The sequence below is a fragment of the Cebus imitator genome, unplaced genomic scaffold (assembly GCF_001604975.1).
Source record: "Cebus imitator isolate Cc_AM_T3 unplaced genomic scaffold, Cebus_imitator-1.0 Scaffold82, whole genome shotgun sequence".
NCBI lineage: Eukaryota > Metazoa > Chordata > Mammalia > Primates > Cebidae > Cebus > Cebus imitator.
The window spans coordinates 5,963,490-5,977,407 of NW_016107397.1; the positions used below are offsets into that span (position 1 = coordinate 5,963,490).

The following is a 13,918-nucleotide window of genomic DNA, read 5'->3' on the forward strand; positions in this document are numbered from 1 at the left end:
TTTTTGAGATGGAGCCTTGCTCTGTCACCCAGGCTGGAGTGCAGTGGCACAATCTCGGCTCACTGCAACCTCTGCCTCCCAGGTTCAAGTGATTCTCAGCCTCCCTAGTATCTGGGATTACCAGCGCCTGCCACCACACCCAACTAATTTTTGTATTTTTAGTACAGATGGGGCTTCACTTGACCTCAGGTCTGGTACTCCTGACCTCAGGTGATTCGCCTGCCTTGGTCTCCCAAAGTGCTGGGATTACAGGTGTGAGCCCCTGTGGCCAGCCAGCTGTCACCTCTTAGGAGAGCGAGTGGCTAGAGGTGGCTGGAGCTCAGCGCTTCCCTGCGGGGCTGCCACCGGGGTGTTATGGGGGTGCCTGAGTGAACCGGTCCCCCAGTCTCCCTCATCACCAGCCCTGTCGTTCTGCCGCAGGGGTCTCCCCACCGACCGGTACATGTGGAGTGACGCCTCGGGACTGCAGGAGTGCACCAAGGCTGGCACGAAGCCCCCGTCCCTGCAGTGGGCCTGGGTGAGGCCCCGCCGCCCCATGGGGGATTGGGAATCTGCCCGCCCACCCCTCCTTGCCCTTCCTCGAGTGTTCTGACTGCACCCTGGATTTGGGGGGCTCCCATCTTCACTGACCCACTCCTTCCAGGTTTCTGACTGGTTCGTGGATTTCAGCGTACCAGGGGGCACAGACCAGGAGGGGTGGCAGTATGCCAGCGACTTCCCTGCGTAAGCCTCTCCTTGTGCAGGGCCTTCAGGCTGGGTCCTGAGCATCAGGGCCCTGGAGGGCATGGCCCCCAGCCTCACTGCTCTGCCAGGCTGAACCCTACCCCCTAAGCCTGGAGAACTCTGGCTCCCCAGCCCCTGGCCTCGCCAAGGAGCAGACCCCAGGTGCCAGCCCAGTTCCTGCAGGGGGAGGAGCCAGTGGAGGAGCTGGGAGGGGCCCAGGGGAGCACTCCCTGCACACCTGGCACCCTGGGCCTCGGGGCGCAGCACAGGTAGGAACTCCATGGCTCCCCCACAACAGGCTTATCTCTGCCGTGCTGGGCCTGGGCTCTGGGAGGGTCAGATGGTAGCACCCGGGGTGCCAGACTGAGGGGGCTTGAGGACAGCCTTAGCAGTGTCAGCTCTGGGAGGCTTTGAGCCAGGCCCTGAGTCATGGGGGGCCCAACATGAGATGTCATGTGAAGGGGCAGTGTGAGCCCCTCCAAGAGACGTGGTTGCCGTCTCCGGAGGCCCTGGACCCTGGCAGCACAGGCGCATGGCGTGGGCTGGGCCTTCACAGCACAGTCTCAGCCTGTCCAAGGGAGACAGAGCCAGGACAGCCTGAGCTGGGGCCCAGAGCCAGAAGCTTCTGAGCAGGCCAAGACCATCCCCTCAGCCACAGCCGGGCCTCTCAGACCACCCTCCCCCAGCCGCGGGCCTCAACCTGACCCAGGGCTCTTGCTCCCCAAAAGGGCTCTGACAGGGCCTGGGGAGGGGAAGGCTGAGTCCCCTTCGCCTGACCCCTGATAGGCAACTGCTATGGCCTAGCCCCAGGAAGGCCCCGACGCCCTTCCCCAGGGAGCCCCCAACCTGTGGGAGACCCCAACCCCTGGGAGGCCCTCCCTGCAGGTCCCTGGGGCTGCGCTCAGCCCTGACCCCACTGAGACAGCCAGGAAGCATCTCCCGAGAGCCGTGCGTGGTGACACCTCCTCCTCTGAACCTGATCTGTGGCTTCTGCCCAGGCTCTATGCCCTGTCCAGGTAGAACAAGAATGTTTGCATGCAGGGACTTTCCAGAAACTTCCACGAAGTGGCCCTGATTTCATCTTCTTCCTTCTTGCAGCTCATACCATGGGTCCAAAACGATGAAGGATTTTGTGAGGAGGCGGTGCTGGGCCAGGTGAGGCAGGGCCTCAGCGTGACTGTCAGCAATGTCAGGCTCCTGGAGGAGCCGCCCCTGAGGGAGCGCTGGTTCCCCACACCCCAGGCCGATCTCCCGGCTCTGACCTTAGTCCCAGGGGAAGAAGCAGTGGGGAGTGGGGTGAAGAGGGAAGCCGAGTCTAAGTAAATGTCAGCCCAGGAAATGCCCGCGGGCTCCCAACGCTCTCTGGTTTCAGAAGAGTTTGTTTTCATGAACAAATAAATGTCACTGGCATGCTCTGCTTGTGAGCTGGACAGAGAACGGGGCCTGGTTGGGGGTGGGGGTGGGGCGGGAGCCACCTCTGGGCCCCTCTTTCCACCATTCCGGGGTGGACTGCTTTCCTCCTCCTGGCTCCAGCGGAAAGAGGCCCTGGAGCCTGGCGGTCACCTTGGGGTCCTCGGGCTGAGCCCCCTCTCCACTGTACAGAAAATGCAAGCTGGTGACCAGCGGGCCCTGGCTGGAGGTGGCCCCCATCGCCCTCAGGGACGTGTCCATCATCCCGGAGAGCCCGAGTGCTGAGGGGAGCGGGCACAGCATTGCACTCTGGGCCATCAGTGACAAGGGGGACGTGCTGTGCCGCCTGGGCGTGTCGGAGCTCAACCCAGCGGTGAGCGCCAGGCCTGGCAGATTCTTCCTGAAATGAGGACCCTTGCTCTGGAGTCTGGCTGGGCTTGGACCCTGTTCAGGACAAGCCCCTGGGACCAGTGGACACCGCCTGTGGCCCGAGTGGGGCCCTGCGCCTTGGGACAGTTGGCCAGGGAATGAGGCTGGTGGGGCAGGGGCAATGGAGGTGGGCCCAGGGGTACCTCAGCTCTTTGTCGCCCAGTCCTTGATGGTCAGCACCCTGGTGAGGTGCACACGCCCACTGGGGTGCTTTCCCTGCTTACAGGAGGATGAGATGCACCCAGGAGTTCAATGAGCACGGAGATCAGGCCGGGTGGGGCTGTGTGACCCCAGTTGTCCCCCAGCCACCAGTGCTGCCCACCCACCAGGCCCATTTCTGCTGGGCCTGGAGGTGGGGCCTGGGGATGGGGCCCCGGTGACCTCAGCACCCCTCCTCGCCGTCTGCAGGGCTCCTCCTGGCTGCACGTTGGCACCGACCAGCCCTTCATGTCCATCTCCATCGGGGCCTGCTACCAGGTGTGGGCCGTGGCGAGGGATGGCTCCGCCTTCTACCGGGGCTCCGTGTACCCCTCGCAGCCAGCCGGTGAGTGCCACACTCCAGGAGCCCCTGCTCGGCTCAGCTTCAGTCCAAGCGGACGTTTGCTGAGCATCCCCTTGGGGCCAGGTGCCAGGGCTGAGCCAGGGTCCCCCAGAAGCCATGTCCCCTCCCACTGGGACTGACCAGGAGGTGGTCACCCTGGTGATGTGGCAGCCGGAGCCAGGCCTGCCCCCTCCCTTCCCATGGGGCCCTGCAGGGCCCACTCCACAGTGACCACTCTGGTGGCCGCCCGGGAGGATGGGCTGTGCTGGCTTGTCCTTCGCCAGATGTCCAGTGTCCAACACAGGGTACACTGGTACTCAGCTGCCCTCCACACAGCGATGGGTTAGCCCGGCGGCCCCTGAGGCTAGGTCTCCACCGTGGGCGGGGCTGGAAACTTTCATGTTGCACTGGCGAGATGAGTCCATCAGAGCAAGCCATGGCTTCCAGAGAAGCCCCAGGACGGCAAGGCACAGGTCAGCTCTGTGTGGCCCACAGCTGACACCTGGCTACACATCTGAGATACAGCTGGAGACGAGGCCCACAGCCCCGCCTGACCCATGTGAGCAGGAGGAGGCCGTGTGCCTAAGTCAGCTTGCCCTTTGCAGGTGACTGCTGGTACCACATCCCGCCGCCCCCAAGACAGAGGCTGAAGCAGGTGTCCGTCGGGCAGACGTCAGTGTATGCCTTGGATGACAACGGCAAGTAGCTCTTTTTAAAAATTTTTTAATGTAGGCCGGGCGCGGTGGCTCAAGCCTGTAATCCCAGCACTTTGGGAGGCCGAGGCGGGTGGATCACGAGGTCAAGAGATCGAGACCATCCTGGTCAACATGGTGAAACCCCGTCTCTACCAAAAATACAAAAAATTAGCTGGGCATGGTGGTGCATGCCTGTAATCACAGCTACTCAGGAGGCTGAGGCAGGAGAATTGCCTGAACCCAGGAGGCGGAGGTTGCGGTGAGCCGAGATCGCGCCATTGCACTCCAGCCTGGGTAACATGAGTGAAACTCCGTCTCAAAAAAAAAAAAAAAAAAAAAATTTTTTAATGTTTTGGCCAGACTCAGTGGCTCACGCCTATAATCCCAGTACTTTAGGAGGCTGAGGCGGGCAGATAACCTGAGATCAGGAGTTAGAGACCAGCCTGGCCAACATGGTAAAACCCCATCTCTACTAAAAATACAAAAATTAGCCAGGCATGGTGGCGAGGGCCCATAATCCCAGCTACTTGGAAGGCCGAGTCAAGAGAATCACTCGAACCCGGGAGGCGGAAGCTGCAGTGAGCCAAGAGCACCACTCAAGGACAGAGCAAGATTCTGTTTTAAAAAAAAAAAAAGAAACCTTTAATTTTTGTGGGTACTGAAGGTTCAAGCTGCAGAAGTTGTAGTGAACCAAAACTGTGCCACTGCATTCCAGCCTGGGCAACAGTGCGAGACTCCTTCTCAAAAGAAATAATTATTTCTTGCTGTAGCTACCCTATTGGGCCAGCAAACACTGGGACTGATTCACTCTTTGGACTATTGTTTTGGCAAGTGGTTCTTCTGATGTAAGACCTCACTAACCACCATACAAGGCGCCCGGCTGACGTCAGCCTCTGCTGACCACACCCAGCCTCTTCTTATTTGTTTAAATAATTCCTTGCCCTCATTTATTTTTATTTCTATAGCTTTAGGGGTACAAATTGTTTATGGTGACACGGATGAGTCACATAGCAGTGAAGCCTGAGATTTCAGTGTACCCGTCAGCCAAGTAGTGTACCTTGTACCCGATACGTAGTGCTCTATTTCTCACCCCCTCCCAGGCTACCCCCTCCTGAGTCTCCATAATATTCACACTGCATGCCTTTGATTACCCATAGCTCAGCTCCCACTTGTAAGTGAACATGTGGTAATTGATTTTCTATTCCCGAGTTACTTCACTTAGAATGATGGCCTCCAGTTCCACCCAAGTTGCTGCCAAAGACTCGATCTCATTCTTTTTATGGCTGCATAATATTCCATGGTATATGCGTACCACATTTTCTGTGTCCACTCCTCAATGGTGGGCACTTACCCTGGTCCATATCTGTGCAGTTGTAAACTGCTGCAGTAAACATGCATGTGCAAGCGTCTTTTCCATATAATGACTTCTTTTCATTTGTGAAGATGCCCCACAGTGGGATTGCTGGATGGAACGACAGATCTATTTTCAGTTCTTTGAGACATCTCTGTACCATTTTCCATAGAGATTAATGCGAATTTACATTCCCACCAGCAGCGAATAAGCATTCCCTTTTACTTTCACCATATCTATACCAACATCTGTTTTGTTTTGTTTTGTTTGTTTTGTTTTGTTTTGTTTTGTTTTTGAGATAGGGTCTTGCTCTGTCTCCCAGGCTGAAGTACAGTGGTGTGATCTCAGCTCACTGCAACCTCCACCTCCTAGGTTCAAGCGATTCTCCTGCCTCAGCCTTCTGTGTAGCTGAGACTTCAGGTGCCCACCGCCACACCTGGCTAATCTTTGCATTTTTAGTAGAGATGAAGTTTCACCATGTTAGCCAGGCTGGTCTCCAACTTCTGACCTCAAGTGATCCACCCACCTCAGCCTCCTAAAGTGCTGGGATTACAGGCATGAGCCGCTGTACTTGGCTCTATTGTTTTTTGACTTTACAATAATGGCCAGTCTTGCAGAAATAAAGTGGTATTAGTATCTCATTGTGGCTTTGATTTGCACTTCTCTGATGATTAGTGGTGTTGAGCAATTTTTCATGTTTGTTGGTTATTTTCATATCTTCTTTTGAGAAATTTCTATTCATGTCATTTGCCCACTTTTGATGGGATTATTGGTTTATTTTGTGTGTGTGTGCTGATTTGTTTGAGTCCTCATAGATTCTGGATATTAGTCCTTTGTCAGTTGCATAGTTTGCAAATATTTTCTCCCATCCTGTGGGTTGTCTGTTTACTCTGATGATTATTTCTTCTGCTGTGCAGAAACTTTTTAGTTTAATTAGGTCTCCTTTATTTATTTCTGTTTTTGTTGCATTTGCTTTTGGGATCTTAGTCATAAATTCTTTGCCTAGGCCAAGCTCTTAAATAGTTTTTTCTAGGTTTTCTTGTAGAATTTTTATGGTTTTAGGTCTTAGATGTAAGTCTTTGATCCATGTTGAGTTGATCTTTTTATATGGTGAGAAATATGGATCCAGTTTCATTCTTTTACATGCAACTCTCCAGTTTTCCCAACAGCATTTATTAAACAGGATGTCCTTTCCTCAATTTATGTTTTTGTATGCTTCCTCAAAGATCAGTTGGTTGTTAAGTGTCTGGCTTTATTTCTTGGTTCTTTCTTCTGTTCCATTGGTCTATGTGTCTGTTTTTATAGCAGCACCATACTGTTTTGGTTACTGTAGGCTTGTAGTATAATTGAAGTCCAGTAATGTGGTGCCTTCAGATTGGTTCTTTTTGGTTAGGATTGTTTTTGAGCATTCAGCCTCTTTTTTGGTTTCATATGAATTTTAGAATTTTTTTTTTCTAATTCTGTAAAAAATGATGTCAGTATTTTAATAGAAATTGCATTAAATCTGTAGATTGCTTTGGGCAGTATGGTGATTTTCATGATATTGATTCTTCCATTGATTCACCCCATACTCATCAATCCATGAGTATGGGATATATTACTCATCAATCCATGAATATGGGATGTATTTCCATTTGTTTCTGTCATCTATGATTACTTTCAGCTGTGTTTTGTGGTTCTCCTTGTAGAGATCTTTCACCTCCTTGGTTAAGTACATGCCTAGGTATTTTATTTTTTGCAGCTGCTGTAAAAGGGGTTAGATTCTCTATTTGATTCTCAGCTTGGTTGCTGTTGGCATGTAGCAGTGCTACTGATTTATGTACGTTGATTTTGTAACCTGAAACTTTCCTGAACTCATTTATCAAATCTAAGAGTCTTTTGGAGGAGTCTTTAGGGTTTTCTAGGTATATGATCATATCATGGGCAAACAGAAACACCGTGACTTCCTCTTTTTTGACTTGGATGCCCTTTCCTTCCTTTTCTTGCCTGATTGCTCTGGCTAGGACTTCCCTTGTCCTCAGTTTCTGCCTCCACAGAAACAGGATCAGGACACCGGCCATGCCCAGCACAATAGGGTGATTATGAGGCTTGGGGGACGCCCAGAATGTGCAGAGGGCAGAATTGGCTGCAGCCTAGGCTCCCGAGTGTGGAGAAGCGGAGGAGGCTATGGCCCCGACTCAGGTTCCAGGACTCTCCTGCCCCCCAGCAGCTTCCAAGACCCGGAAGTGGTTAGAGTGGGCCTGGCCCTGGGTTGCTGGGCCGCAGGGGCAGAATAGTCTTCCCCTTTGACCCTCACTGCTTCTCTCCCCAGGAAACTTGTGGTATCGCCAGGGGATCACGCCCAGCTACCCGCAGGGCTCCAGCTGGGAGCATGTGTCCAACAACGTGTGCCGAGTGTCCGTGGGACCCCTGGACCAGGTGGGGGCGCTCAAGGGGTGTCACGCTCTTGGGGTGCTCCAGTTCCCTCTCATGTCTCCCCCATCCTGTGCCCAGCCGTCTCAGTGCAGCTGGGTCCAGGGAATTCATGGCATCTGTGCTCCAGGTCTGGGTGATCGCCAGCAAAGTGCAGGGCAGCCACAGCCTGAGCCGGGGGACGGTGTGTCATCGCACAGGCGTGCAGCCCCACGAGCCCAAGGGCCAGGGCTGGGACTACGGCATCGGGGTGAGCGGGGCCCTCGGCTGGGACTATGTGATCCCCTTGTGCCTGCACTGGGCGCTAAAGACGGGGACGGCCACTGTGGGACAGTTCCCTGGGACCCAGTGTCGGAATTGGAGGGAGGTCCCCAGGCAGAGCCCCTTGGCACCCTCAAGCCCCTGCGCCCCTGGTGATACAGCTCTCTCCTTCCAGGGAGGCTGGGACCACATCTCTGTCCGGGCCAATGCCACCAGGGGCCCCCGGAGCTCATCCCAGGAGCAAGAGCCGAGTGCTCCACCAGAAGCCTATGGCCCCATCTGCTGCTGAGGCGCCCCCCCACACCTAGATGCAGGGATGGTGCCCAGTTTGGAGGATCAAGGCTGAGCCATTCTTGTGCTGAAGTGTGCAGTGGTGGAGGGATGTCACCCAGGTGGACTCAGGAGGGAACCTGGCCCCGAGGCTGTGGCCACTTCAGAGGCACTGGCTGAGACAGCCCCGAAATGTGAAGCTCTGCAGACACTACTGCACGTGTCCCTGTCTGCGAGGAGCCCCGGGGTGTGGGGCGTGGGGTGGGAGCTGCACCTCCCAGAGGCCCCGGCCCCTCCCACCCTTCCCTTATGCCTCTCCTTCCTGCCTTTCCAGGACTAGAACCTGGAACCTGGAGCCCGCCAGGAGCATGGGCCCTGGGGCAGCAGAGCCCAGGATGGAGCCCTACTGAGCTGGCATCTCAGACAGCACCTGGGTCCTGCCACCCCCAACCAAGAGAGACGGCCGTTGGGGCTCAGGGCTTCTTTACCACGTGCAGTGACCCTTTCTTAGAGCAGGACTTGCAAGGAGGCTTTAATTTCACAAGTGAAGGAAGGAGGCTGGGTGAGGTGGCTCACGCCTGTAATCCCAACACTTTGGGAGGCTAAGGCGGGCAGATCACCTGAGGTCAAGAGTTCAAGACCAGCCTGGCCAACATGGTGAAATCCAGTCTCTACTAAAAATACAAAAATTAGCCAGGCGTGGTGGTGCATGCCTGTCATCCCAGCTACTCGGGAGGCTGAGGCAGGAGAATTGCTTAAACCTAGGGAGCGGAGGTTGCAGTGAACTGAGATGGTGCCACTGTCCTCCAGCCTGGGCGACAGAGCGAGATTCCTCCTTCTCCAGTGGCAGGCATGAGCCACCTCAGCCGGCCCGTGGCTGCTTTTGATCCCTTGTGCCCCATTTGGGGGTTTGCTTCCTCCACCTGGACACTGCCCAGGAGGTCATCAGACCCCAGCTTCAGGCTCTGCTCAGTTGGAGAGGGGATGACTTTGCCACCTCTTGACCTTCCTGGGGTTCTGGTCTCATTTTCAGCAGGGAGTCTGTTGTCTGTTATCTGTTCAGTTTTGCTGTATGGGGTTTGTCACCCAAAAGCTGATGCTGAGAAAGGTCTCCCTAGGGCCCCTCCCACAGGCATCTGAGGGACCTGGCATTCCTGTGTTTCTGGAAGTAGGTCCTGGTGCCACCAGGTTTGAGCTCTCAGATCAATCACGGGAAGGGCCTGGCGGCGGCAGCCACCTACAACCACCCTGTCCTGTCTGTTTACATTTCACTATCAGGTTTTCTCTATGTGGGCATTACGGTCTGTTCCCCTACAACAGTGACCTGTGCATTCTGCTGCGACCTGCTGTGTCTGCAGGTGGCTCTCAGCAAGGCATGGGGAGGGCCTCACCCTGCAGGACAGCAGAGTGATGTGTCCTCTCGCTGCTGAGCACCAGCAGTTTACCTGCCTGGCATCAGGTCCTCAGATGCTTTACTCAATAAACATTTCCCCTGGAGTGTCAGCACCATACTGTTTTTATCGATAAATTGATTAAAACACGCCGCTCCCTGCGCGCTTGAACTAGCCATTGCCATGAAATCTTTTATTTTTGCTTTGTGACACAGCATCATTTCATGAATACTTTGAAGGGGCCATAAGAAAAAATAAGAGCCAATTTGGGTCATTTGAGAAACATTTTCAGCACAATTGCAGCAGGGGCACGGGCCCTTCAGCTCCAGCTGGGCTTTCCCAGATGGAACAATCGCGGTTCTGGCTTCTCCGCTGATGGGGATGGGGATGGGGATCATGCCTCTGGAGCTCTCAGGGCACCTGTCTGCGGGGCGGTGGGTGCGCCCACGGCCCTGGGGGACATCGCGGGAGTCTCTGACCCGCTTGTCCAGGGACTTGAGGAAACTCATCCCGATGGCCAAGGCAGGGGCTCCCCACAGGATAAAAGGATCCAGCCTGACCTTGGGGTCCAAGAGGAGGGCCAAGGGGTGGACATGGCCCCTGTCCCCTCTCCTCCTCGAAACACTGGACACCCCAGAGCGGGACTATGGCTGCTGAGGATCCTGTGTGCTGTGGCCACAGGGCATCCCCTCTGTCCTAAGGGGATGAAGGACTCAGCGGCTCTGCCCAGGTCACCCTCTAGGAAGCAGAGGGGTGGAGGTGCCAGTTCAGGGCAGAACTCCCCAGTTCAGGGCAGAACGACTCGCCAGTTCAGGGCAGAAACCATTGTCCTGAAGGCAGCCACCCCCAGGCCCTCCTGCTGCCCTGGGGAAAGCCTGGGCTCTAGCTGGATGCTGGGCACGGTCTCCATCTCCTGGATCGAGGCTCCTCTGGGTTTTCAGGCTCAGCTTGTTGGTCCATTCAGGAAGTTCAGGGGCGAACCAAGCCCTGCTCTGGCCACAACTCAGCCGGAAACAAGAGCTGCCAGGTTTGTAGTGCCTGAGTGTCCCCAATGGTGAGGTCTCTGTCATCTTGTGTCCCCACTGGGCAGGTGCCCTGCAAGGAGGCCCAGGCTTTCTCTGTCCCAAGCTCTCAGCTGCATCACCCTCAGCTCACAGGGATGGATCACCCTGACCTTCCAGAGCACCCCCTCCCAAGAGACAGACCCAGCAGCCTGGGGTCCCCACCCTGAGTTGTGCTGAAGGACAGCTGGGGCGGTAGGGCCAGGACCAGACCAGGCCTCTGATTGAGTCTCATTGAAATGAGACCAATGTGCCTGGGCCACTTTTCAGAGACCCTGACCAGGAAAGTTAGGCCTAAAGCGGCCAATGCCAGATCCTCAGGGTGTCACCTGTGTCCTTAACGTGGCCAGGGCTGACTCCAAGCCTGCCGCTGCATTCAGCATCTGGTGCCAAGATCTCCAACTTGGGAGGGCAAGGCCACCTGGTGGGGACAGGCCAGCCAGAGCTCAGGGCCTCTGCCATGGCAGCCACATCCCTGGCCTGGCGTGGCCCTGAGGGCCTTTGGGACATCTCTGGGCAGAGGCACGAGGGAGGGGAGAGCCAAGAGCTAGTGGGGCAGGAATGCCCAGCAGAAGGAAGCTGAGCTTGGGGCAGCAGGGACGTGCCAAGTCACCAGGCCTGGCCATGAGGACGAAGCACCTGGGCAGGGGGAGGGACGAAACTGCCACCCCCAGGCTCCACCATGCAGAGGGCCTTGCGGGTTGCCAACTCAAACCAGGACGCAAGCACATTGTAATGTCCTACAGACAACATGGTGCCAATTACATGACAACCCACACCAGAGACAATAAGTAATGGCAGAGGCAGGGCTGGGGGGTGCACACTCGCTCCCTGCATAGGTGAGGGCTGAGCAGGAGGCCTCAGAGCTATCTTGGGAAGTGACCCAGGGTCTCGGGACTTCTCTCCCATGCCCAGAAGGACTGTGCTTGGAACACCCTGCCCTGTCTCCTGCTCCAGCTCCACGGTGCCCCTCAGACTCTGCCCCAGACCCTCCACAACCTGGCACAGCCTGGAGTTACCACCTCCAAGAGCCCGGACTCAGAGGAAGGAAGAGACTCCAGCCCCTCCCCACCATTCAACCTTTGAGGATGAATGTGAGGTCATCTGCCCCGAGCCGCCTTGGGCTCTGCCAGGCTTGTCCTGGGCCTCAGTTTACCCCAAATAAGGGCGCTAAGCCCAGGCCCCATGCAGACCTACAATGAAGGTTGGAGGGGGGTTCCTTGCAGGGCGTTGGCCTTGGAAAATCTGTAAATAACCTTTTCCTGGGATCTCCCCTTGCCCTGGAGGAAGTTGGGGTGAAGAGAGTTTAGTTCCGAAGCTAAGGAGGGCCTTTCATCGCCCGCTGAGACCACCTGGCTCAATGAAAAAGGAGGACCGCCTGGGCCCTACCCAGAGGTTTGGGCCTCATGCTGCTGTCTGGGGCCACAGCCTACTCGCTGGTCCCCAGCTGGGCAGGAAAAATTGCTCCAGGGAAGTGACTGAATGTTGGGGGAAATTGGAGCCGCTGGGGCCACGTCCTCATGGGGTGTCATCACCCGTCTGGGCTTCATGGCTTGAAGGCCGGGGCTGGGAGAAGCAGGCTGGGCCACCACAGCCACCGCCACCCCCCCCCCCAACAGCCAGGCACTAGGTGCCCTCTCGGAAGCTGTGGATCTGCGTGGAGTACCTCTGCAGGTGACCCTGGGGCTGGGCCTCTATGGCCCCCAGTGCACCCCCGGTGGCCTGCTGCTGCTGCTGGTAGTGCTGGTAGAGCTTGGGACCCGGCCCCTCCAGGCCTGGGAGGCGGCCACTGGACATGGTGAGGATGGTGGCCGTCAGCGATTTGATGTAGTTCTTGGCCAGTGTGAGAGTCTCGATCTTGGAGAGCTTCTTGTCGGCGCGCACGTGGGGGATGACCTCGCGTAGGGCCTGGAAGGCGTTATTGAGCTTGTGCATTCGCTGCCGCTCCCGCTCGTTGCTCTCCAGCCGCCGCTGGATGCTGCTGTCCCGACGGCCCCCAGGCCCTGACGGTCCTGGCCGCCTGCGCCCACCGTCGCCCCCGCCCCGAGGCCCTGCTGCTGCTCGGGCTGGCCGGCTCCGCAGACTCTTGGCCGGCTCTGGGCCCGGGCTGGGCAGGGGCCCATCGAGCGTCCCCTCCCCGGGGGTGGGCTCTGTGTCCTGCACCGGGGCCCGGCGCCGCGGGGGCCGGTTCTTGGTCTTCATGGCCCTGGACTGGCTGTCCTAGGAGGTGGTGGCAGGGAGATGAGGCCCTTGGAGCTGAAATCCAGAACACAGGACACTCTGTGGTCACCCCACACGGACAGGGGACCCGCTGGGGTGCCATCCCCAGCAGCTTCCTCCTGCTAACAGCAATGGTACCAGGGGCAGGGGTTGGTGCTCAACTCCTGGAGGTCCTTCTGTTTACACCTTAGCCCTGGGCTGACCCCACACCCCACCATGACCCTGCTTCACCTCATACAGACCCCTGGAACCTGTCCCCATCCCTGTGTCCCCCTTTCCCCTGGTTGACACCCCGATCCCCGGATCTTTCTCTGGTCCCATGCCCCTCACTGCCCTCCGAATGCCTCCTGAGCTCGGTGACCTTTGCACTTTGCCTAGACCACCCTGAGATGTGTCCCCCACCCTAGCTTAGGGGGCGCCTCTGCCGAGGGCGGCATTCACTCCTTCGCCCATAGGCAGGCAGTGACTCCAGCCACCAGGCTCTCGCTGTCCTGCCCCACTGGACCTGACACGCGCAAGGACAGCGCTAGAGCCAGAACCACTGCAGACATGGGGCAGCCGTGGAGGTCAGAGGTCGGCAATGGCCAGGGCCTGGCGATAGCCCTCAGTGCCACCACGTGGATGGCCCCCGTGGGGGCTCCAGACAGACCCCAAGTCCCCCACCCAGGTTTCCCCCCAACCCCCACAACCCAAACCCACACCCCCCCCCCCACCCCCCCCCCCCGTGGGGGCTCCAGACAGACCCCAAGTCCCCCACCCAGGTTTCCCCCCAACCCCCACAACCCCATCGCTAGGTCCTGCCCCTGGGTCCTCTCCCCGCGGCGCTCTACGAGTTCCCAGCTCCCGGGTTACCTGGGGATCCGCGGCCGCACGCGCCGAGGCTGCCCACGGGGGACAAGGACACGTCGCTTTAGCCGCCCCGGGCGGGGCCGCAGACTCATGCAAATGAACCCTCGGGGCGGGGGCGGGGCCGGGGCGGAGCCGGGGTCTGGGTGTCCCGGGCGGGCGCGGGGCGGCGGTGGCTGCACCTGCGGCGGGCGGGCGGTGCCCGGGGCTCTCGGACCAGGTGGCCGCACAGCCCCGCCCCCCAGCTTCCGCCCCGCCCCCAAGACAGAGAGCCGCCCCCACCAGCCTCTCCCCATCCTCTCCCTACA

General features: G+C 57.6%; 2 protein-coding genes across 4 annotated transcripts in view; one reads left to right on the forward strand and one right to left on the reverse strand.

Moving 5' to 3' along the window:
* TECPR1 (tectonin beta-propeller repeat containing 1) overlaps positions 1-9,654 on the forward strand; it is a 37,719-nt gene extending 28,065 nt beyond the window's left edge. For 2 of the 3 annotated variants that reach the window (XM_017533713.2, XM_017533714.2), the window contains 9 exons: positions 421-517; positions 644-723; positions 1,822-1,878; positions 2,326-2,506; positions 2,971-3,106; positions 3,709-3,801; positions 7,461-7,567; positions 7,692-7,811; positions 7,998-9,654. In XM_017533713.2, the coding sequence (XP_017389202.1) occupies positions 421-517; positions 644-723; positions 1,822-1,878; positions 2,326-2,506; positions 2,971-3,106; positions 3,709-3,801; positions 7,461-7,567; positions 7,692-7,811; positions 7,998-8,111 (985 nt within the window). In that variant the 3' untranslated portion in view covers positions 8,112-9,654. The remainder of the gene's footprint in view (positions 1-420; positions 518-643; positions 724-1,821; positions 1,879-2,325; positions 2,507-2,970; positions 3,107-3,708; positions 3,802-7,460; positions 7,568-7,691; positions 7,812-7,997) is intronic. The other variant, XM_017533716.1, reaches the window with a different exon arrangement.
* Positions 9,655-10,290: 636 nt separating this feature from the next.
* Positions 10,291-13,789, reverse strand: BHLHA15 (basic helix-loop-helix family member a15). Its single transcript, XM_017533719.2, has 2 exons — positions 13,617-13,789; positions 10,291-12,800 (listed from the first exon to the last, which is right to left on the reverse strand). The coding sequence occupies exon 2, from the start codon at positions 12,744-12,746 to the stop codon at positions 12,171-12,173; it is 576 nt and encodes a 191-aa protein (XP_017389208.1). The 5' UTR covers positions 12,747-12,800; positions 13,617-13,789; the 3' UTR covers positions 10,291-12,170.
* Between the last annotated feature and the right edge of the window lie 129 nt (positions 13,790-13,918).

What these genes read in the sequence shown, in the direction of transcription:
- BHLHA15 (XM_017533719.2), bottom strand. Translation starts at nt 12,746, where the DNA reads ATGAAGACCAAGAACCGGCCCCCGCGGCGCCGGGCCCCGGTGCAGGAC.